This window comes from Vicugna pacos, chromosome 14 (assembly GCF_048564905.1).
Source record: "Vicugna pacos chromosome 14, VicPac4, whole genome shotgun sequence".
Classification (NCBI taxonomy): Eukaryota; Metazoa; Chordata; class Mammalia; order Artiodactyla; family Camelidae; genus Vicugna; species Vicugna pacos.
In genome coordinates this window covers 64,219,567-64,237,198 of record NC_133000.1, presented here as the reverse complement: position 1 = coordinate 64,237,198, position 17,632 = coordinate 64,219,567, and the positions used below count along the sequence as shown (strand labels likewise).

The 17,632-nt window shown below is 43.6% G+C and overlaps 1 protein-coding gene across 1 annotated transcript in view; it reads right to left on the bottom strand.

Moving 5' to 3' along the window:
• Window positions 1–17,632, bottom strand: part of UBAC2 (UBA domain containing 2) — a 146,597-nt gene that overhangs the window by 6,445 nt on the left and 122,520 nt on the right. Inside the window, exon 8 of the mRNA XM_006208320.4 lies at window positions 5,819–5,941. Coding sequence (XP_006208382.1) covers window positions 5,819–5,941 — 123 coding nt within the window. The remainder of the gene's footprint in view (window positions 1–5,818; window positions 5,942–17,632) is intronic.

Genomic DNA, 17,632 nt, shown 5'->3' with positions numbered 1-17,632 from the left:
GGCTGCCCACTGGTGGCAGGCCACTTCCCAGGCCACATGTGCACTCTCCTGGGAGGGGCAGCCCCAGGGAAGTCCTAGATGTGGCTTGCCCATCCCTGCTCTTGTTATAACTGTCGTTTGTCCCCTATCAGGGCAGCCTCACGGTCAGACCCCTGTGGGTCAGCACGGCTCCCTTTCCTTCCCACTCAACCCCTCTGCTCCTTGGAATTGCTGAACCCTTTGGCCGCCCCTGTTGGCTGAGTGGACTGTGTCTGGTTATTTTACATTCCTGCCCGGCTGCTGACAGCCCCTTGTCTTTGCACCCTCCTGCTTGCTTCGGGGTTTGGTCCTGAGAAGGCCCTTGCTACAGGCTGGGAGAGCTCCCTTGTTTAAATCTTTTAGTACCCGGCAGAATTAGGCACCCCTGAAAGCTGGTTAATTATTTGTCACTCAGTATTTACCCTAACAAATAACACATTCTAACACTAGCATTAGGGATTAGAAATGGAAACATCTCTAGCACATTTTTAAGCGAAAACAAATGTTCTTTTGAAAGAGAAGCCCATGGACCATACCTTCACGTTCATCTCTTTAACTGCCACTGGGGCAGCTGCTGTGTGTCGGGCTCTGTGCTGGGAGGGAAACAGGGACGAGGCGGGACCAGGCCGCGTGGGGCTCACCAACTGCCAGACTACGTGGGTGTCTCCAGACCAACACCCAGCTCACTGCAGTTCCAGATGCTCAGAGCCACAGCACTGAGTGTATCTCGGATCAGATACCTACTAGTGAGGGGACTGTTTTCATAAGGTGTGAATTTTGGAATTTAGGTGGGTTTTTTGGAGGCAGTGGTGAGGATTCCGGAGATGACGAGAGACTCACTGAGATTTAGATTCTCTCATATTGACTACATGTTGTTGGTTATCATAAGCCTGAGAGGGTCTTGTGTGCTATTCTCGCTCTACCTGGGCCAATGGGTATTTCAGAGAACGTGGGTGGAATCCACACGACACGTCTCATGTATTATAGATGTACTAAGCAGCACCATATCTTGTCTGGGCAAGAGTCTCATAAGCACCTGAACCGGAACATGTTTCCTGGGCAAGGATGGAAGAAATCACACACGTGTTTGTGATCTCATAATACGCCCCTTCCTCTGCATCTGGTCCATCCTCCAGGGAAACCCAATGATTTGACTCCCTGTTCCTTAATGCCTACAACATAGAAGGGAAAGTCCATGCAAAGCTGAGGGCCTCTGCTCCCCAAGTGGTGCCCTTCCCTACCAGTCACCCTCCACCCCAGCCTCCTCCACCTCTGCTTCCCCAAATCTGATGCGCTTTTCACCAGGCCACGTCTTAACAAATGCCACTGCCCCCACCCTCCCAGTGCCAGCAACCCTTCAACAGCACTGGAGGCTGTGTTCAGAGCTGACCAGAGCCATCCCCGAGCCCGGCTCCCCGCGCTGGATCTGCAGCACGAGGGCAGGAAGCGCTGCCCGCTTATCTCCGTGTTACAGGAACCTAGCCCAGTGGTTAGACCAGGCGGAGCAGACAGCTGATAACCGCTGGTTGACTACAAGGAAGGAAAGACACCAATGAAGAGACGACATTTGTAACATCCATATTTATCTTCCTTTCCTTAAGTGCCAGCATTGGTTTAGTTAGACCTGTTTAATGTCCTCGTCCGATTCCACCTGTGCGTCCCATTAAGTCTAAACCACAGGGTCACTTTCTAAGCTTGGGAGAGCTCAAGAGGGACAAACTTGGAAAGCTTTTTTCCCCTTTGATTAAAAAAAAATTATGTGACAAAATTTCATTATTTGTTAATCTTGACTATGGATGTAATATAAAAATCCTTGGTTAAAAAGAAAAAAACAGAAATGGAATAATGCATACACTTATTTTTAAGACAGACATCTGAGCACATGTAGTTATAGAGTTTACTGGGCGGCACTTGGTTTGGGCATTTCTCAAGGGGAGCTGGGGTGATGAACCGGTAAAGGTGTTCACTGAAACCGGTAGGAGTGGCTTGGGAAGAAGTAAGAATCCCAAAACTTAATAGCAAATGTAGAAAAGGGGGCAAACATTTCTATGGCTGGATATTAGACTATTACTAGACTTAATGAGAGAGGCACATTCTTCCTTAGAATACTCTTTGTTTGCAAAATAAAAGAACTGCGTTTCCTATCTTAAAGAACTCTCAGGAACATCCCTAAAGTATTTGTTCACATCAGGAAAACACTCAAATAATCATTTCTATTTTTCTTGGTTTAGAAAATTACTAAGTCTCTTAATGCACTAAAATCACAACTGAGATTTAAATAAAATACAGCACATTTAATTGAAAAATTAAGCATAAAAAAGCTTTGTTAATTCAAACTATCTTAATGTTACCAACAAATATTTTAGTGTCTAGCCTGAAATTAACCAAGAGACTACACATAACTATAAACTGGTAAATGTTATTGTAAATGTCTTGAGGGCAAGAACAACATCTTTATTCTCTTACTGTCTCTCTAGCATCTACCACAAAAACTACTGAGTGTCTACATAAATACTGCCAGGGGCACTCTGTGTCTTAATGTACCACAGCCTATAAGGCCATTTCAGGTTGATCAAGAAACAAAAGATTTAGAAAATCAACGAATAAGGAAGCATACGTTAAAAATGACCTCTCCTGTATTTACATCTTTTCAAAACAGAGCCAAGAAGAAGAAGTACATGATATTTTAAACTGATACTGACAACATGTTAACCTCACTCTTGTTATTCTGGGAGGATCAAGGAAAATGATTCATTTAAAAAAGACCCTAAAGACTTCAATTACACACATTCACTTTGTTACCACTTTTTGACACTTCTTCCCCCCCAAGTGTCAAAACAAAGAACTACTTCACCTTTAAATTCTTCCTATCCTTAACGGCTGCTCTGGGAAGAATGTGACTTGGGTTCTACCAGGTAAACAGTAATATAACAGAACTTTCTTTCTTTTCACTTCAATTTGAAGGTATTAGTTTATTTTTTAATCTGTTACCATAAATATCTTACAAATACTGAGTTACTTGGCTTTATTTTCTTCTCATGGGGCTAACATTTTTTGGGAAGTCTGCTAGTGGAAGTGGAAGAGGACTGTGGCTCTTTAATAATCCATCTCTTAATCCGAACCAGTTACTGAAAGGATCTGAGAAGCTGCAAGGTGAGGGGCTAGGTCAACTCAGGCACATTCAATCGGTTTCTTTCAAAAGCACTTGCTGTGACCTAACCGAGAGGTGCCAGTGGGAGCCCTGCCCAGAAGCCCCTCTTGAGTTCCAGAGAAGTCAGGATACATACAGCCCTGCCACAGAGATGAGTGTCTTGGGTCCGACTGGGGTGTGTTTGCTCTGGGGACAGGGGATGGGGAGGTGATGGCCTGCATTGTGTGATCAGCTGTGAAACGCTGACCATGATCTGCTTTCATGAGAAGAAAGCAATGTTTGCAGAACGAAATTTAAAAGGGCTGTTATTGGAATGCTCTCAACTTACTTTTACAGATTTTTGGAAACTTTCTAGTGTGAAATAATTACAAACTTACGGGAAAATTTCAAGAAGAGCACCAGGAACCCAACTACTCTTCATCCAGATTCACCAGTTACTGTTTTGCCACACTGCGTTCTCTCTGTACACACACACACACACACACACACACATGCGCGCACACACACTCTCGGACTTACTTTTCCGGAGCCGCCTGAGATTAAGCTCGTACATCCTGCCCCTTGACCCCTTAGTACTCCAGTGTGAATTTGCTGAGAACAAGGATATTCTCTTTCCTAACCACAGTCAGTATAGATACCAAATCCTAGAAACTTAACATAAATATGAAACTACTACTAACCTACAGTCCAATGTCATCGACTGACTAATATGTTCTTTCACCAAAACCTTCTTCTAGTACAGAATCCAGTCCAGGACCATGTGGGACATTTAGTCAGCATGCTTCCCAATGTCCTATAGTCTGGAACCTCTTGTGGCATCAGTATAGCTGGAGAGTACAGGTCAGGTATCTTACTGAATGTCCCTCAAGTTGGGTTTGCCTGCTTTTCCTTTATGATCAAAGTTTTGCCTTCCCCCCCCCCTTTTTTTTTCCGGGGGTGGGGGAATTAGGCTTACTTATTTATTTATTTTTAGAGTACGTACTGGGGATCAAACCCAGGACCTTGCGTAAGTTAAGCATGCGCTTTACCACTTGAGCTATATCCTCCCCCACAAAGTTATTCCATTTTTATTGAAACTCATAACTGATGTGTCCTTTTCAGGGCATACCCACGATGCCTCTTTGTTCCATTATGGGTAATTCTGATCACTTGTGTAAGTGGGTGTCAAGTTCCTCTGTGTGTAGTTAACTACTTTTCTTTAATAATTAATAAGTAATTTGTGGGGAGATACTTTGAAATTATTTAAATAGCCTGTTCTTCCTATATGGATGATTTTTCCCTGAATTGATTTTTACTCCGATAGTTACAAAATTGTGATTTTCCAATACCATAATTTCTTCTATATTTGCTGCTTTACAATCTACTGAAGGGAGGAGCATATCCCTTTCCCTTGTGGATGGAAATATTTGTCTATTAATATAAGTATGAACTCATGGATTCTTTTTCTTCCTCAATGGATTATATTATAATACTGTCCTTATTTATTTTGATGATCAAACCTGATGTCCCAGATCTGGCCAGCAGGACCCCCTCCAGCCGGCTGCAGTATCCCTGCAGCATGCCCCACCCCCTCAGTTAAGGAGCACTTCCTTACTTCCTCAGATAAGGTGGTCCGAGGTCATCTTGTCCCTCCCCTACCCCAGCCTGGGACCCACCGCTTCTCTCAGGAGGCTGGCTCCTCTGAATGGGCACAGTGTGTAGAAATTAGGTCTGGGCACCAGGTGTGCTTAGTGCTACAGGGATGGCACTGCTTGTGAGTCCTTCCGGTTGACACAGCTAAGATACGTATACAGACACACACACTTCCCACAGCATGAGTTTACGCTCATCTCTCTAATTGCAACCCAGCCCCAAAGGGTTCTTCCCTGCCTTCCCCTGTTCTCTGCCTTTTCCTTCTTCCACAATAAGACCATCCTATTTCCTTGTTTGCTCAAATCTACAATCCACACAACATAATTTCAGAACTGCTGTATTCATATCGTTACGAAAAATACACCTATGAAGAGGCTGAGACTTTTTGCAGTTCTTTTTTCCTTTAGACTGAGGGCATAATATGTTCAAACGTTACTGAAATTAATTTTCCCACTTCCTTATGATTATATTATTCATTTAAAGTACAATTGGATAATTTATTTCAGTTTCTTTTTAGGTTTATCATTGCCCCCATCATTGATTTGCTTTTTGAATATGTAAAACATTAACATGATTTCTAAAGTCAGGTATACTTTACATACAGTATAATGTAAAGATACTCAAGAGAAGCTGCCTCCTCTCCTAGCCCTTGTGGAGAACCAACTTCAGTAGTTCTGTACGTAAAAAGTGTCACAGATTTTAAAAAAAGCAGTCATGAAGCATTGTGTTGTATACCAGAAACTGACACATTGTAATGGACTATACTTGAGTTAAAAACAAAACAGTCACAATGCCTTGGGTTTTTGTTTTGTTTTTTCTTCAAATTACGCCTTCCTCAAACTCACAAGACTCACAGTAGTCAATAAAGGTCCCAAGTGTCGACCACTGGTTTAGGCAGAAGTTACCTGCTATCAAAATCTTTGTGTTTATATGCTTCATTTCTTTCCAGTCTTGTTCACCCAAACTGCTTTAAGTTTGAAGCACGGGTTTAGGGCAAGACCGGGCATTACTGATTACCTGTTCCTCTGAAACCTCTAGAGGAGGGGATGCTGGTTGTTCAGACCGCCGACCATCCTGATAGTTTACGTTCCGTCGCTGGCGTAAAGGAGGGAAAAGACGGTTCCAGTTGATCATTCCTCCCTAAAAAGAGATCAGTGCGCAGTAATGAGACACAGACGGAGTACACGGGTCACAAGGCGCGGATGAGCCTTCTCTTGCAATGCAGTCACAGCCAGACTGGGAAATGAGGTGTCAGGTCGAACCGCTGTGTGCCAGCCAGAAGGATCACATCATCCTCCAGTCAATAAGCTAAAACCGGCAGCCTGCAGCAGGTGCACAGAGCGAAAAGAAGGTAACGGATACTGCCAAAGGTATTTGTGCAGTGTGGCTCTGGAAGGCAGCAGAAGACACATGCAGACATCCCTAACCTCAGCCGTGCCGTGTCCCCACTGATGCTGTCCCAACTCCAGCCACACTCAGTGTTTAGAGAATATACATTCTTTTCCATTATAAGTGAAGTATTTATTTTAAAAAGTGACAGTGCACTTAGTCCTATATGAAATGTCCATAAAAACCAAAACAAAAATATTAAAGAGACTATATTCTCTGATCACAATGCAATTAAATTAGAAATCAGTACCAAAATTACACACAAATCCACACATTTGGAGATCAAAAATGAAAACATCATAATGGACAGAAGATACCTAAAAGTGAATAAGATTGATTCTATTACCAATCAAGGCTTATGTGATGAAGTTAAGTAGTTGATGGAATTTTTAAAATATTGAGCTTAAAAGTAAATGAAGACTGAAAATTAAAGTTACTAACGTACAATTTAAGAAGTCAGTGAAAGTAACAATAGTCTGAAGGAATTGGAAAGAATGATGCAGACAGTTAAGAGCAAACATTAACAAAGTGGAAAACAGAGACGCAATAGAAGGAATCAATAAAAACCTAATGTTGGCTGTTAAAAAGTCAAATAAAGTGGATAAACCAGGCAAGCTTAGTGAAAAGACAAAGAATGGAGCACAAATTCTATTAGAAATAATACAAAGACTATAATGACAGACATGAAAAAATCTATAAGAATGCTTTATTTGTATCACAACTGATGAAGTAGACACATTTCTAGAAAAACAACTTGTTAAAACTTCCTCAAGAAGAAACAGAAACTGGTAATCAGTTTTGGAAACTGTTCAGAAGCACTGACTAAAGCTGAACACACACGGATGCCTCTGCAGCTCCACTCCTGGACAACAGAAAAGCAAACACACGTTCACCAAAGGCACAGACCACAATGTTCTCAGCAGCATTGTCTGTAATAGTCAAAGACTGGAAACCACTCAAATGTCCACTAAGTAAAATGGATACTTTATGATATATTCACATGATCTAATACTATACAGCAGTTCAAATGAATAAACTATAATGCATGCAACAACATGGCTAAGTCTCTCAAATACATGTTGAATACAATAAACACAAAAAAGTACACCTGCATGATTACTTTATAAAATGCTAACTTTTCTGTGTTATACTTCAATAGAGAGTCACAAAAAGAAACAGAAACCATTTCTAAAGACTTTTAGCCATTAACGTAATTGAAATAATACTTAAAACTCTACCCACCAAAAATCTACATGTGAAGTCAATGAAAATTGTAAGGACCTACTATCTTATACAAATTGTTCTAGAGAACAGAAAAGAAGAAGAGCTCCCCATCTAATTTTTTGAGGCTATATGATGCTGTTTCCAAAATCAGAGAAGGCTATTATGAGAAAGAAAAATTATAAAATAATTTGTTTTTCATTTATGGACAGATGGATAAATAAAATATTAACAAACTCAATCCAAAAATGGCCAGAAAATCATCATCTTATCTGCTACGATGTACTATATTATGATTTATCTCTGGAATCTTAGAAAATATAGTATGCAATTCACACATTAAGAGATTAAAGGAGAAAAGCCAAATGCTCACTCGACAGACAAAAATAATTCAATAAAAGTTGATGAAAAGACAAGGATGCCAATTACCACCTCTAGTATTCAACACAAGTCATAGCATAATGAGGACAAAACCAACCAATCATGGAAGAAAATGCAGAAGAACGGAAAGGGAGAAACAAAACTGTCACTCACACATGATAAGCGTCTACCTAGAAAATGAGAATTAATAAAAGTACAAGATAAAAAAAATCAGTAATGTCCCTTGCCTGTGATCACTATTTACAAACAGAAATAAAAACTATTAGGTACTGAGGAATGAAATCTAACAAAAGATCTGCAAGATCTCTATAAAAAATGGTAAACTTGATTGAAGGCTATCAGAAGACCTAAATAAGTGGAAAGAACACATTTCTGCCTGGGAAGACTGAATCCTGCCATCTTTCCACTCTGCCAATTCCAGGTGGTAGGAGAGACCACTGGTTGACTCTCAATATCCACACTCCCTTCTCTTTAAAAATGAGATTTTTTTTTTTGGTGACACAGTCACTACATTTCTCAGCTTCCCCTAAGTGGGCTCAGTTCTGCCAACGGTCTGCAGGCAGAAAGGGCATCTGGGACTTGCAGAAGAGCTCTTAAAGGGAGGGCTGCACCCTTCCTCACTGCTTCCTCCTCCTTCCCGGAGCCCAGGCAGCCATCCTGGTCCCATGCTGAGGACAAAGCAGCCGTCAGAGAAAAGGAGCCTGGGGACAGCAGCTTCACCAACCCCGGGCTGTCAACATCCGACTTCTTTTATAAGAGACAAACTTCTACCTTGTTTAGGTTTCTGTGATTTTAGGGGGTGGTAATTAGGTTTATTTACTATTTACTTACTTTTTAAAAATTGAAGGTACAGAGGATTGAACCCAGGACCTCATGCATGCTAAGCACACATATCACTTAGCTGTACCCTCCCCCTGGTTTCTGTTATTTTGTGTTTTCTGTCATATAGAGCTAAACCTATTCCTAATGGCATATACTCAAAATTCACAAGAGTGTGTGTGTGTGTGTGCGCGCGTGCGCGTGCGCGCTCGCGTTGTGTGGTGAGACAACCTGAAGTTAAGGGTCAGAACTATACCTGAATATTTGCAAGAAGTGTAAGGGAGGATTTTTCTCTACCAGTTATTAGGACTTACTGTTAGGCTTCAATAATTAAAGTGGAATGATATTAGCACACGACAGCAAACAGTGCAAAGAAACAGGAGAGGTGGCTGAGAAATCAAAAGTAAACGTGGGCACTTGGTATACGATGGAGGAGGCCTTGCAAGTCAGCAGGAAAAAGAGACACCATTTAACGACAGTACCAGGACGACTGGTTATAGACACGGAAAAAGAAAAGTTTAGACCTTTACTTCATACCGCTGTACACAAAAATAATGTTTATTTAAAAATAAAACCCATAGATTAAGGATTTAAATCTGGAAAGCAAAACTGCCAAAAATTTTAGAGAAAATAAGAGAATATTCTCTATGTTGCCAGGATAGGAAAGAATTTCTAAAACAAAAAATACAAAGCAAAAATCATAAAGAAAGGATTGTTAACAATTACTGCAAATAAGAATTTTTGTATGATTAAAAAAAGGTAGAAGACAAAGTACAGATTAAGAGAAAATGTTTGTAACATGTAACTGACAAAATTGTATCCAGAATATGTAAAGAATCAATGAGAAAAAATAAATAACACAAGAGAAAAGCAGATAATGTCTATGAATAAACAGTTTACAGAAGAGGAAACCCTGAGTTCAGGATAAACACAAGAAAAGATGTCCAACCTCACTGGTATTAGGAAATGCAAATTAAAACAGCAGTAAGTTATTTCATACCCATAAGACTAGCAAAAATAAAGTGTCTGACAGTATCAAGGATGGGGCTGACAGGGGAAGGAAATGGGAACTCTCTACGTTGGTGATGAGAGTTTGGCACAAATGTTTTGGAGAAGAGTGAGCCAAGATCGAGTAAAAGTGAGGATGTCCTGTGACCCAGCACTTCCATCTCCAGGGAGCCGGGAGGGCCTTGTGGGCATATGAGGATATTCTGTGAAGCACTATCATATTAAGTAAGAAAATATAAGGAGTTCCACTGTACATAAGTAGGGAAATAAATTATAAGTGGTTTTACCATATAAAAGACTACTATATGTGCAGCCAGAATAAATTATCTAGATCTAATGGATAATTCTCAAGAATATGATGTGGAATGAACAAAAAGTTGTACAAGAACATGTATAAATAATATCAGTTACATAACACTTAAAAATATTTAGAATAATAGTATACTATTTAAACGATTTTATGGATATATATACACTAGTGGTGATTCTGCACCCCCAAGGGATATTTGGCAATGTCTGGGGGCATTTTTTACTGTCTTGTGGCGGGGGGGGGTGGGTTGGGGACAGGATGGTGGTGCTGTTGGCATTTAGTGAGTCGAAGCCAGGGATGCTAAGCGTCCTCTAATGCGCAGGACGGAGCCCACAACAAAGGATGGCCCATGGCCCAGACCACAGTGCCCATGGTGTCCGGGTCGAGCAGCTCTGATGCACCCGCACATGCAGATACAGACGTGCACAGGTATTACGCACCACACGCCACACACCTGCTGCAGGACAGTGGGAAGGGGATGAGCCTTTGGCTGAATCTGTAACATTTTATTCTTCAAAGGGAGTGAGAGTCAAAGAGCAGGCAAAACAAAACAAAACCTCAGGCTGTGATAGTAAAAAAAAGTGCTTAAAAAGCAGAAAGTTACAGGAGCTCTAGGTTTGGGGCTGTTTTGACATGAATCTGTGCTTTCTGTAGGTTCAGCGTGAGCCTCTGCAAACAGGAAACGCTTCCTTCACTTTGTCTTCTTCAAAAGCAATAACCACATATTTAAAAGAGGAAAAAGGAAACAGCTTGCATTTTAACAGCCATTTTGTGAAATATCTGTTATTAGTTGGTAAGGAGATTTTCAAATGCAGTAAAATTTCTTGTGAAAATATACAAACACTAATTTTCCAACTGAGAGCTGTAAACATTTGTTAAACGTTTTGTCAGGCAGGAGTTACATGGATAGAACTCCACCTCTAAAGGCCCTGGCCTGGGAAGGGACGACCAGGCAGTGTTTGCGCCGAGAAGCTGGGTGGGAAGAGCTCCCCAGGGCCTCTGAGGCCCTCACCGCCCCCACAGGAGAGAAGGAGCGAGGCCCACAGCCCAGTCCTTGCCCATGGAGCTCAAGCTCTCCTTGGGGCAGGGGAGACACCCAGCAAGGGGAAAACCAGCCCCAGGCAAAGTGGTGTATAACTAACAAGGGGGCCACGCAGCGTCAGTTAAAGGGCTGGAAACGTTCAGAGTGGGCTCCGACCAACTGCAGCTGAAGCACAAAGAGGATGAGGGCTTAGCTAAGTTTTTAAAGGATGAGATGATTTCAGAAACGGACAGGAGAACCAGGCATTTTTGTCAGCCTGTTCAAAGACAGGGGACTGAGAATGGGTTTATTCCTACTTCAAGGGCCAGGACAATGCTAAGGAGTAATGACCAAGGAACAAAAGTAGAGGACACTGAGTGACTGAGAGTGGTCTCCAGAGCTAGGACGGCTGGTTTCGCATCCCAGCTCAGCCACTTATTATGTGACCTTAGGCCTTCACTGTTGTTATTGTTGCTGTTTTTAACTTGTCTGAGTCTCAGTTTTCTCATCTGTAATATGGGAATAGTAACTACACTCACCTTACAAGGATTTGAGAAATAAATGAGTTAATACATGTAAAGCATTTAAATCAGAGCTGGAAATTTTCTAAAAGCTTATCACATGTATACTAGGTATTACTATCTAATATTTGCTTGTATCTTACAGTGTTATTTCCTGTCTTCCCAGCTCAACTACAGGGCCCTGGAGAGTCACACTGGGGTAAGGTTTGCACCTAACTCCCCAGGTGACTGCATGGCTCTCTGCTCAGTGCAGCCTGAGCTGATTCCCCACCAAGGAGGTGTTCCATCCAGGAGTGAAATGGAGAATGATTACAGAGATGGCATTATGAATGTGATGGTTTAGAACAATTGCAATTCTTTCCCAAAGCATCCTCATCTTATTTTTAAAAGGTTGGTCATTGGGAAGAAATGCATCTTTTATTCTCAGCCTTTGGTCCCAAAGCCTTTAACAGTGTGCTGGGTTCTGAACTGTACTGTCTGTGGCTGCCTGCAGACCGCACGGGAGAGATTCTGGGGGAGGATATGGGTTCATCAGGAAGCAGTGACAGGTCTGTTTAGTGATAACTGCCTTGGGCCCAAAGGAGGTGCGGTGGCATTTATACAAGAATTACTAACTCTGGCACAGAACACGGCTTTCCAGTGTTTTCCACATCATGGCACACACAGAAAGGTATCTTTGTGTGACACCCAGGACAGCCAGAGCTGCTTTCAACTCCCCTGGCAGCTTTGGGCCCTTCCCAGATGCCCTAAAGGCCAAGGTGATCAGTGTGTCCCTCCGCCTGTGCCTGTGACACAGTGGCTGGGAAGTTCAATCACAGACCTAAGGAAATGCTTACACATTTAAGGTGAGCAGTTGACAGTAGGGGTGGGCTACTGAGGAATGGAGAAGCAGAAGAGACCAGATTGTTTCAGCTGTGTCAGGTAAGGTAAAATCAAGAAAGCTATTGAGCATCTACTGAGTACCTGGTAGTACCTGAAGCCACAAAGCTAGAAAGAGAACAAAGACAATGTCCCTGAGTCTTAGGAGCTCCCAGTCTGGTACTAAATCATTTTTCCTATTTCTTCCAGGTTACTAGTAACATTCTTGGCTCCATCCAGTGATACCTCCTCTAACGTCTGACCCCCGGTGGCACTGGCCCTACCGACTGCCCCTCCTCAATCCTCTCTGGCTTCATGGCATCACACTTTCTTGGTCTTTCCAGCCTTCTGGTCTTGCCCTCAGTGCCCCTCAGAGCCACCTTCCCCAGCTCATGAGCTTTGAATCTTGGTGTCCCCTGAGGTTCTGTGTAGGATTATCCTGTTCTCTCTCCAAGTCTGTCCCAAGGTGCTCGTGCGTCCCGAGGGCTTTAGTTTCCATGTACGCAGTGGAGACTTCTACCCCCTCTCTCCGATCCAGGTGTTGTCCTCAGAGCCACAGACCAACTCTCCTGACACTTCCCCTGAGATGTTCCAGAGACATCTAAAATGGAACGTGTCCCAGACAAAAATCTTCAATTCCATCTCTCTTCCCGTGTCCCCAGTCTTGGGGAATGACATCAAGACTGTTGATTACAACTCCCAAGCATCTTTGAAATCCATCCACTTCTCTCTACTCTGACTCTCACTGTCCTATTTTAAATCACCATCAAGGGTATGGGGTGGCTTCAGAGTGACTTTCCTGACACACAAATCTCCACTCAAAAACCCTTCAATGGGTCCCTGTTGCTTTTTTATTAAAAAACCTTAAAATACTTTTTTCTTCATTCATGGCAATCACAAACTCACTGCTTGCTAACACACTTTTATAAAAAGTAACAATGTTCTCTAAAACAGAAAAGTAATTAATTAATGAGAAGAATGTCATTATATTCTACTTTTGTAAATCTCTTCTATGTCTGACAATGGAAGGTAGCAGGATTCTCAGATCTGCTTCTGCATTCAATTCTGTTACATGTTACCCTGGCTTTCGAAGCATATAAAAAAATCTAGCCACATATAGATATATAGTGAGTAAAAAAGCGGAGCATATTAAGAGCTTTTCAGATAGCTGTAGATACTCTTCTTTGATAGTACTGAAGTCCTCATCAGTTTTAGGGACAACTCAAGCTTCTTACCATGGCTCGCCAGCCTCCTGTTTACCGTGCCAACAGTCCTCCTCACCACCCCAGCATCACATTCTAGGCTCCTGCCTGGGAGCCTTCTCTAACCCCACGTCTAGGGTGAGATGCCCCTCACGTGCTTCTGTATCTCACTGCACCCTTCCAGGGACAGCACCTGGTAGGTTACACCCCAATGATGTGTTCCCTGGTAGGACTCTCACAGCAGGCGATGCTAGGGCTGAGACCACCCACCTGGTCTTTGCAGACCCAGCCTCACAAGCACTTGTCACGTGTAAGTACTTAAGAAATACTCGCTGAGTGAATAAATCAATGGACAAATACACAGCAATGTATATTGCTAAATTCTGTGGGGTCTTCTTGAGCAAAGACCTTGCAGTTAGCAATAAAATGAGGCCCTAAGTAGTAGGTTAAGAATGAAGATCAGGATGGAAGTGGAGGAGAGGCAGAAGCAAGGAGGCTCAGAGAGCAAAGCACATGGCTGCTTCATTCTTTAAGGTCACGAGGCACCATCTCCCTCTGACACGGGAGCCAGCAGTTATAAGAACCACGGCGGGGAGACGGTGGTGGTGCCAGGGAAACTCCGCACAGAAGAGCGTATTTGTGACCCACTGTCCTGCTGCCTTGCACCCCCTGGAAGCTGCAGCTTGCAGAGTAACCAGACTCTGCTTAGCTTCACTCCTTTCTCTTCTCTACGCAGCACGCTGCACCACGACCAGGTAAAGAGGGCTGTGACGCACAGAGAAGTGACTAATTTCCAACGGCCCTGAAAGAGCTTAGCTGAGTTGACAAAACAAAGACACATTAGAAACTAAACAGGAGGCACTGAGGCTGCAGCATGTAACTAAGGACAATGAGAGAGATCTCTTATTATGAGACACAGAACCAGTAATAAGCACCATTAATAGAGAGAAGAGAAACACTCCCAGAGGCTGCTGTCATCAGCAACAGCTTCATGGCAAAACCAGAAAAGAAAAAAGAAAAACAAAAAGAAAACAAAACAAAACAAACCCCACCACCACCACCACCACCACACATGGACTAGCAATACGCTGGTCACATGGATGAGGGACATTCATGAGGCTCAGAAGAAGCCCTACTATGTATTTGGAGAACAATTCGTGGGTCACGCCACGGGGATAGGAGCAGGAGACGCACTCAGGGGTCGGAAGCGCTGTGCCCTGCGTGGGCACCGAGCACCCAGCTCGGGCGCTGCAATTCCCTTCCAGGCTGCGGGTCTTAGCAGGTGCTGGGAGAAAACAGGCGACGAGAGGGAAGCTAGATAATCACTTGAACAAAATCCCAGTTTTACAGCTCTCAGCATCACGTTTCCTTGTGGTTTATCCTACGGCTGGTTTTGGGCGCTCAGATACTTCGTAACACATCATCCTTCTCAGCAAAACACAAAGCAGTTTCCACAGTAGTAAGATCAGGAGATGGAAGTTTCCAACAGCCCTGCTGCTCTTGGCCAAGTCTCCTCTTCCTCCCTCCTGCTCTGGTGGCCGAGCTCTGGGGGCCGCCACCTTGCCTGGCATTTATTCTTGGGCTTGAGGGGCTGGGGCCCCGGGTGCTGGTCTAGGGACTGAACTGGGAGGCAGGGAGGAGAGGGGTGAGGAGGCACCCAGAGAGTCTACTATCAGGAATCGATTCGATCACCTAGGACGCAGCTCAACAGCTTGGCCACGGCCACTCCCTGCTAGGAACACTCCAACTGGTGAGCGTGCCATCAGACGTGCGGCTCGAGTCTAGTGTGTCTCTTGAGAGGCTGGGTCTCCAACCACAGCTGATCTCACTTCTCTTGAGACCTGGGGACAATGTTGACAACAGGCAGAGGAAAGGAGTCTGGAGAAGGAGCAGCAGAATTCAAGCTTGGCTTCACTCTTCCCTCAGCACAGGGGCGGGGACAGGGTGGTACCGGGATGCTGTACTGGGCCAGAGAGCGCTTACGTCTGTCCCGTTCCCTGAAGGATGACTGCGCTCACTCTCCTCTAATGGGGACCTCTTCCTCCAGGCAGAGTCAGAGTCAAGGATGTCCTCACCTTTTCGTGGGGAGGTTTGGTTTTGATCTCTGTGGAGAATGGGAAAGCTCAGTCTGTTGTGAGGAGGAAGTGGTGGTGACGGGTGGTGTGAAGGAGACAAGGAGCCCCCCGCAGACCCAGCCCCAGGCTGGGGACACCTGGTGGGGGAAGAGGACACTTCTCTCTTGTTTTAAGGCTTGTTAACTACCTTAATTTGATTTACATGTTTGTGAACACTGAGCACAAGTTACAGTACGGACTGCCCAGGATAAAGCACAGCTTTCTTGAAAATACGAAGGAAAGAGTGCCTTGCGGTACGGGGATGACTGGTTCTGCTTTAAATCTTCCATCTCCTCTGTTTTTTGTCTGCCAGTTTTTGGGTCATTTCTCCCCCCTCCTTAACTTTAGCTCTACACAAAAATTAGTAAATAAAAGTCAAAATTAAAGTTAGTTCTGGTACTTGTTACCAGTAAGTGCTTGGCTAGAAGAAGAGGTGAAACTTGCTATTAAAAGTGAGATTGGGGATTACTCAAGATTTTCCCCAGAGAGGTCACACACCCTCACATCTTCAGCCATTACCTCTCACCCCTACTCCTTCAACCAGTGCTGGGCCAGGGCAGACAACTTTGCCCGAGAGCCCGGTGACTCTTCCAGACTCCAGTCTCTCCTCTGTACACCAAATCCAGCCAATTCTCAAGTAGCACTGACTTCTCCTTTGAAGGGGTTATGCCACTGTTTAAGTCTTTGTCGTCCCTACCCCGACCCCAAGATTAAGCCAACAGTCTCTTAGATGACACCACTGCCACTAATACAGTTGTATGTTGCTTTATTGTGCTTCATAGATCTTGCACTTTTTACAAATTAAAGGTTTGTGGTAACCCTGCACCAAGCAAGTCTATTGGTGACATTTTTCCAACAGCATCTGCTCACTTCGTGTCTCTGTATCACATTCTGGTAATTCTCACGATATTTCAAGTACCTTCATTTTTTATTACACTTACTATAGTGATCTGTGATCAGTCATCTTTGATATTACTGTTGTAATTGTTTTGGGGCACCATGAACATTGTTGTCTTCTTTTCAAAAACTGCCACAGACCCCTCAACCTCCAGGAACCACCACCCTGATCACTCAGCAGTGTCAGCATCGAGGCAGGACACTCCAGCAGCAAAAAGAATGTGAGTCGCTGAAAGCTCAGATGATTGCTAGCATTTCTCAGCAATAAATTTTTAAAGTATGTACATTTTTAAGACATAATGCTATTGTACACTTAACAGGTTACAGTGTAGTGTAAACATAACTTTTATATGCACTGGAAAACCAAAAAATTCACGTGACTTGCTTTATTGTGATACTTGTTTTAACGTGGTGGTCTGGAACAGAACCTGCAGTATCTCTTGTATTGCCCCAACCAAATCTGTACACCACAGCAGGTGAACTGTGCCAATAAGGCCGTTCACAACGCCACTGCCTCAACTGAAAATCTCACTGCATCACATCTAAATTATTCTGTCCTATTTTGAAGATCCTCCAAATCCATCCTCATCCTAATGACTTCTTGCCTCTTCCCTGCATGTTCCTTCCACTCACTGTGTCCCTCACTTGTTCAGACTACATCTGCTCAGATAGTGCCTGTTACCTAAAATGCCCTCCCTTGCCCCCTCCGACCATCCACTGCCCCGCCAGGTTGTTCAGGGACCAGTCCTTGTTTTAGATCTATAACTGGCTTCTTTCTTGACAATCCAAAGCTTTACTGCTCTCCCCCTCTGCTGACCTTCTACAGAACTCAGTCAAGCTGCCAGTCTAAGAGAATGTAACACTGAGTCTAAGTTTCCTCATCTGTAAAATGGGCAAATGGACTAGATGATCCTTAAACTAGTAATTTTGAGTTGTTTCTTCCCAATCAATCTATTAAAGAATGTCTTGAAAGCCAAGCAGTTCTGTCTCAAAAAGATATCTTCACTGTTGCAGTAGGAGTCCAGCCTGCACCTGCCAGGGCTGCTGGAGGAGGGACGCCTGGGCAGACGCCGGTCCACATCCCTTCCTT